The sequence below is a fragment of the Vigna umbellata genome, chromosome 1 (assembly GCF_029865625.1).
Source record: "Vigna umbellata cultivar VRB3 chromosome 1, Vumbellata_1.0, whole genome shotgun sequence".
Lineage (NCBI taxonomy): Eukaryota > Viridiplantae > Streptophyta > Magnoliopsida > Fabales > Fabaceae > Vigna > Vigna umbellata.
The window spans coordinates 32,486,693-32,493,404 of NC_142165.1; the positions used below are offsets into that span (position 1 = coordinate 32,486,693).

Here is a 6,712-nt window from a genome sequence, read left to right on the forward strand (position 1 = left end):
GCTTGCTGGATGGGAGCTGCTGGATGCTTTTGGACGCACATCTCTTTTCCAATATGGATGCTCCGTGTGCTCACCAAAATGAAGGTTGCACCTCCTAATCTTTCTTCATGACACCACACCCCACACTAAACGTAACAGCACCGTAAGCTTGTTGGACCGGTGGAAAGGCCTACTAATCTCTCCATTTCCACGTGGGCTGCATGCCGTGTGCAAGCTGGACCGAGAGGATGCTGTCCGCTTGAAGCCTCGCACCAAAATTGAAGGCCAACAAGGAGTGTGCAGGCTGTGGTGGCAATTGCTGGACGTCACCACCTTTTCAATAATGAAGCACCCCTCTCTCATAAGCCCAAAGAGTGATATCACCCTAGTGCTCTTATTCTTGCACACTTCTTTTGTGGAGACTCTAGAAACATGTGAGAACCCTCCAAATGTCCCAAAATATATTTTCAAAATTTTCCTACAATCCAAAATGAAAATAATAAGCTCAAATATTCCAAATTAATTAAAATAACAATTTCTGGTCAAATTAAGCACAATTAGATAAAATAGGAAAATACTGGACATTTAAGCACAATTCCCTAATTAAATGTGGTACAATAAACTAAGTGAAATCAATAAAATATTGACTCATCAGTTCTTCACAAAACTTTTCAAATAATTCATTTTCAAATTCACCATCGTGATCACTTCTCAGTTTTTATTTTCAAATCCTTTTCATTTTGAACACGTTTTGCAAATGATTTGAATGCTTTAAAAGCTTCACTTTTCAATGTTAAAAAGAATGTCCAAGTAAACCTAGTGTAATCATCAACTATCACAAGAGCATAGTAGTTTCCACCAAAACTTTTAATTCTAGATGGACCAAACAAGTCCATATAAAAAAGTTCTAAAGGTTTTGATGTTGAAATCATGCTTTTAGATGAAAATGGGGATTTGGTTTGTTTTCCCTTTTGACATGCAGAGCATACTTTGTCTTTCTCAAATTTTAATTTAGGCAAATCAATCACAAGATCTTTTGAAATCAATTTATTCAAATGTTGCATATGAATATGTGCAGCTCTTTTATGCCATAGCCAAGGATTTTCCTCTTTAGCAATTAAACATGTTATACTATGACTGAATGCACTTTCAATATCAATCAAATAAATGTTATTATGCCTAACACCTTGCAAAGCAATATCAGTAGAATTTTTAAAGTGTACAGTGCATTTATCGCTTTCAAAAGTTACCTTGAGACCCTTGTCATATAATTGGCTTATGCTTAGGAGGTTGTGTTTGAAACCTTCAACATATAACACATCCTTTATTGTCAGTGTGTTTCCTCCTCCAATGTCTCCAGTTCCAATGATTCTACCTTTGTTGTTATCCCCGTAGGTCACAAATCCTTGCTTTTTCTTCTCAAAAGATATGAACCTTTTCTTGTCACCAGTCATGTGTCTTGAACAACCACTGTGAAGATACTACAGTGACTTTTTTGACTTAGTAGGTTCCTACATACATCATTTCACAACTTTAACCCATGCATATTTACCATTTGGAACAACAAAATGTTTAATGTTGCATTTGTTTGAGGTATGACCATGTTTCATGTAGTAAAAACAACAAATCTCATTCACTTTATTTTTCACAAAAGTCCCTTTTTCTACCCAAACTCTAAGAGTTCTTTTCACTTTAGACTTTTTGTGTTGATGCATGTTTCCATTTCTAGCATTGCTTCTTTCAAAGTTTGTTTTAGCATGTGAATTAGGCTTGGTTGCATTTGCAAGTAAGTTCTCAAGAATGTCAATATCAAACATATGACTTTTACACGATAAACATTGTTAAACTCGCTTTTAGTCGCATCAAAGCCAACAAACTCAGTTTCCCCACTAATGTAGTAGAGGGATAACCAAGGATCAATCCAAGGACTCAACTATGATTAAGCTTCAGAATGTAGAGTTTAGTCTTCTATATTTACTAACTAATTATTAACTACTAATGCAAGGTGGGGAAAAGAAATGAAAACAGAACTCTAAACTACCTAAACAGATACAGAAATTAAACTACTATGATAATTACATGCAACTAAAATGACCTAAAATTAAAACTGTAAACAAGCAAATCAAATTGGAAATTTAAAAGCTAAACAAAAATCCTAAAAGCCAAATGAATATGAACAGTAAAGAAAGTAAATGTTGCAAACAGAATTGTAAAATCTACAGTAAAGAAAATGATTAAAAGCAAAGAATCGAGTGAATAACTCATGAATCAGAACCAAATCTAATCAGTACGAACAAAACACAACCTAAACTACTAATCAGGACAAAGTTGTTGGATAAAAGTCACAAAACTGAATTAAATTTACTTGAATTGGCATATCAATTAATTAATTATTATATAGAAATACATCCTGTTCATAAATTGCCCACCTTGGGGCCTCAAGTTCTAATATAGAACTTAAAATGAATAACAATCAATTGATTTCCCAAAACAAAACAGATTCAATTCAATTTTAATGATTTTTAGCCAAATCAGCAAATGAAACACAATTGAACCTATTCCTAACTCACAGTAATTAATAGCAACTAAAACAACATGAATGAAAATATTTTTTTCATTGATTGAACTCCTATCTGTCTCGAGAAGACATCTCGTTCATTTACGCCCACCTTGAGGTCGTATAATTCCAAAGAAATTATAGTATGCAGAGTGACAGAATCCAAATCATTTTCAATGTAAAACAAGAAACACAAGAGCACACAAAAACCAAAATAACACTTTACAAATAGAACATCAAGAAAGGATGTATTATTAACAAGAGCATACAAGAAAAAGTACCGAACAAACTCGCAATCGAAGACACCACGGGCTGTCACCACCGCGAGTGTGCATTCCAAAAGCAAGGAGAACGAAAACCTACTCTATAGAAAGCGGAAAAGAAGCCTAATCTACAGAGCTTAGAACTGTAAACTGAAAGTGTATAAAGTGTGTGTAGAAAAACCCCTTTATATAGGGTTGGAGAACTAAAAAAAAAAAATAAACGGGAGAAGGGAACCTCGCTTCACTTGGACACTTCGCTTCACCTCATCGGACAGTCATCTTTCTTTTGATTTGTGCTCATGTTTCCAGCCATTCGATCCTATCCAACGGGTAGCTCCAGTCAGCTTTCCTTCTCTACGGTCAGCTTCTTTGTAGAGTATGGTCGTGACTTCATCTTCTCTCTTTCTCGCATTCTCTCCAAGCCCTAGCTCATGGGTGTTTGTTTCTTCAAATGCTCCAGCTTGTTTTTCCCATTTTCCAAATGAAGCATGAGTGCGAGTTACCCCCTAGGAAGTTGCTGCCAAGACGCATCAAGACGGCGTCGTTCCACTTAAGTTGCAGCTAGTCCTCTTCAACCCAATCCTGCCAGCAACCACTTTCAAATTGAATCATCCAAGCATTGTCGTGGCCTAATTGCTTTTCAATAAATCTGCCAGCCTCCAAAACGCACAACATCAATTATCAAAATGCTGTCCTTGTACAGTGAGTCTAATTTCTGTTTATCTCTACCTTGCTGCTGTTTTCCAGGTTGGTGTTGTGTAGTTAAACATTCTACACTCACTTTTAACAATTCCTACTTCATTCAATGTTATAAACTCAGTTTTGGTGGTGTGATGGAGTGATTTTTCTACAGTTTTGGACATATCAAAGTCAGATTTCAAAGTCTACCATTTGTATGTTGTGTCACAGTTTGAGCAAGTCTAAAGTGATCTTTAAAAATTGCTAGTACAATTCAATTACTGATATAATGTTCTAAGTGAAAAATAGTATACTAAACCATCAATTGATTTCCCAAATATAATGTCACTCTTCTTCACCCTCGCCATAAGTCTCTCCACACACATGTTACCAAGAATAACACAACCCTCACTTTTTTTTTCTGCTGCTTTTGGCCCCCGCCAATCCACATTCCAACTCCCTCTCACCACTCTCTTGGGCCTATAAATTCCATCATAAAGTTGCAGCAGCAATATTGAAAATAATAAGGCGACTTAGAGGCTCTTTAAAGCAAGACAGAAGAAGATGAAGTAGCAACAGTAGTTGTCAAGAATCTTACTGTTGCTTGTTTCTGACCAAATTATTAACCAAAGGGTTGCAGCAAATGGGTGGTGGCAGTGGTGATAGTGGTGATGGTGACTATAACAATTCTATTTCCATGGTTGTTAAGAACAAGAAGAGTGGCTCTATTCGGTCCATTTTTATGCATGCTGATGGGCTGGACATGTTTCTCATGATTTTCGGATTGATTGGAGCCATTGGTGATGGCTTACGGACCCCTTTGGTGTTGTTTATCACCAGCAAAATGATGAATAATATTGGAAATTTTTCTGGTGGAATAGATAGCACTTTCCTCGACAGCATCAATAAGGTATTGTTTGTTTTATCTTCTTTTCTCTCACTACCAGTTCAACACACATGAAACAATATCATAAAGTAGCTTAATTATTATTTCATCAACGAATTTATTACCTTTGTGATGTAGAATGCTCTGGTTTTGTTATACTTGGCTTGTGGGTCTTTTGTTGCTTGTTTTCTAGGTGAGTATGATTTTGGTTTCTACTTGACCAACTTGTATATCTTCATTTTTAATGATGCTAAAGCTTTAACATTGTGTTGCTTTTACTATGGGGGATTCAGAGGGTTATTGTTGGACAAGAACCGACGAAAGACAAGTTGCTAGAATGAGAGTGAGGTACCTCAAGGCAGTGTTGTGGCAAGAAGTCGCATACTTTGATTTGCATGTCAGTAGCACATCCGAGGTCATCACCAGTGTCTCTAATGACAACCTCGTAATTTAGGATGTTCTTAGTGAAAAGGTGTGCAGAAAAACCAAAACCAGTAACTTGTATTTTTCTTGACCTTTCAATTTTGATACTAAACAAAGTGTTTTACTTCACTGTCGTAAACAAAGTGTTTTACTACTTTAAGTTGATGTAACATGCTACTATTGTAAAAATTTTAATAAATTTTCATCTTAACAAGAATTCACAGATGATGTGGTTGAGATCTACTCATTTATGTCTTATGTGTGTGTGTGGTCACATCATTTGATTTAACAGTTTCTCCCAAATTTGAAAACTATAGGTTCCAAATTTTTTGATGAATGCCTCTATGTTTGTGGCGAGCTACATAGTGAGTTTTGCATTATTATGGAGATTGACCCTTGTGGGGTTCCCTTTCGTGGTTCTACTTGTGATCCCTGGTTTTATGTATGGGAGGACACTAAGGGGGTTGGCCAGCAAGATGAGAGAAGAATACGACAAGGCTGGTACAGTGGCAGAACAAGCAATATCTTCCATCAGAACAGTTTACTCCTTTGTGGGCGGAAAGCAAAACCATAGATGCTTTCTTTGATGCTCTACAAGGTTCAGTAAAGTTAGTGTTAGCAAAAATCAAAGATAAAGTTTTGATGATGAACAGATTTGCACAAGTCAAGATTCATAAAGACAAATTGAAGATCTCTGTATTTTATAAAGCTTTTATAATAATCAAAGTTGATGTAATAGTGCTCAAATATGTATTAGGGTTGATTCTTGTAATTTATATTTGATTTATTTAGTTAATCGATTATTCCTGAGAATAATCAATTAACACTAGCCGTTGGGGGTTTCAGATTTGAAAAACTAGCCGTTGGGGTTTTAGATTTGAAAAACTAGCCGTTGTACTCATTATTAATCGATTAATATTTATGTTAATCGATTAAATGCGTTAATGGCCCGTTTTCGAAGAATGGAAGGGTATTAGGCTGAGTCTATAAAATGGCTCACTCTTTATCTCAAAAATAACTCTTCCCTTGTGCAAAAGATCTCTGAACTCTTTGAGAACTTGATAACAGTTGAAAAACTGTTATTTTCATGCTTAAAGTTGATACTAAAAGCAACCTTTAGACTTAGAAACTAGCTTGAAATCATGCCTTTTGTTTATATTTTCAGAAATAAGAGAGCTGGACAGGTTTATGTTTGATTTAAGTGTTCTTGTGCAGGTTTTGAGGTGAATTTGGTGAAAGAAGTGAAGAATAAGAGAGAGGACATTAGAAAAGACAAGAAAGAGTGCAAAAAGGAGAAGTCGAAGGCACCGCTCAGCGGCAAACTACCGCTGAGCGGCACTCAAGAGGTGACGTTGGAACCGCTGAGGGGCAAAATGGCCGCTGAGGGGAAGAAAGAAGACGCGCAATCACCGCTGAGCGGCACTTTTTGGGCTTGGACTTTTGTAATCTTTTGTAACTCTAGATTAGTATATAAGGGCTTGCACGTCCTATAGTTAGGCATCTTTGGCAGAAACGAGGCAAACACTCTCTCTTTCACCCCTTTGAAGGAGGATCTTGGATGCTCAGGCTACCTCTTCACCTTTATTGGGTTTATTCTTTCATACTTTCATTGTAATTCATCTAGGTTCACCATGAATATGGTGAACTAAACCTTGTATGTTTGTTGGGGAGTCAAAGTAATCTCTTGAAGCTCTCATATATGGATTTGTTGAGTACATCTTTGAATTAAGACATATGCTTTCTTTCATCATTAGTTAGGGTTTTTCCTCTTTGCTCAATGCTTGCATTGTTTAACTCATTCTAATGCATGATTATTGGTTTTGTTGATACGGACACGTACGGGGAAATCTAGATCCGGGGAATTTCTCCCAATATTATACTGACAATATTATATTGGTTGCCTTTAAGCTCCTGCACTCATGAACT

At 36.3% G+C, this 6,712-nt stretch overlaps 1 protein-coding gene across 1 annotated transcript; it reads left to right on the forward strand.

Moving 5' to 3' along the window:
- The first annotated feature begins 4,120 nt into the window (after positions 1-4,120).
- LOC148205181 (ABC transporter B family member 15-like) lies at positions 4,121-5,373 on the forward strand. Its single transcript, XM_088103533.1, has 4 exons — positions 4,121-4,387; positions 4,502-4,556; positions 4,657-4,808; positions 5,104-5,373. Exons 1-4 carry the CDS (start codon positions 4,121-4,123, stop codon positions 5,371-5,373), a joined length of 744 nt encoding a protein of 247 aa, XP_087959659.1.
- Positions 5,374-6,712: the final 1,339 nt, after the last annotated feature.

What these genes read in the sequence shown, in the direction of transcription:
- LOC148205181 (XM_088103533.1), top strand. Translation starts at nt 4,121, where the DNA reads ATGGGTGGTGGCAGTGGTGATAGTGGTGATGGTGACTATAACAATTCT. An exon ending in TCCTCGACAGCATCAATAAG is followed by an intron (nt 4,388 to 4,501) that starts GTATTGTTTGTT and finishes TTTGTGATGTAG; the next exon opens with AATGCTCTGGTTTTGTTATA. An exon ending in GTGTCTCTAATGACAACCTC is followed by an intron (nt 4,809 to 5,103) that starts GTAATTTAGGAT and finishes TGAAAACTATAG; the next exon opens with GTTCCAAATTTTTTGATGAA.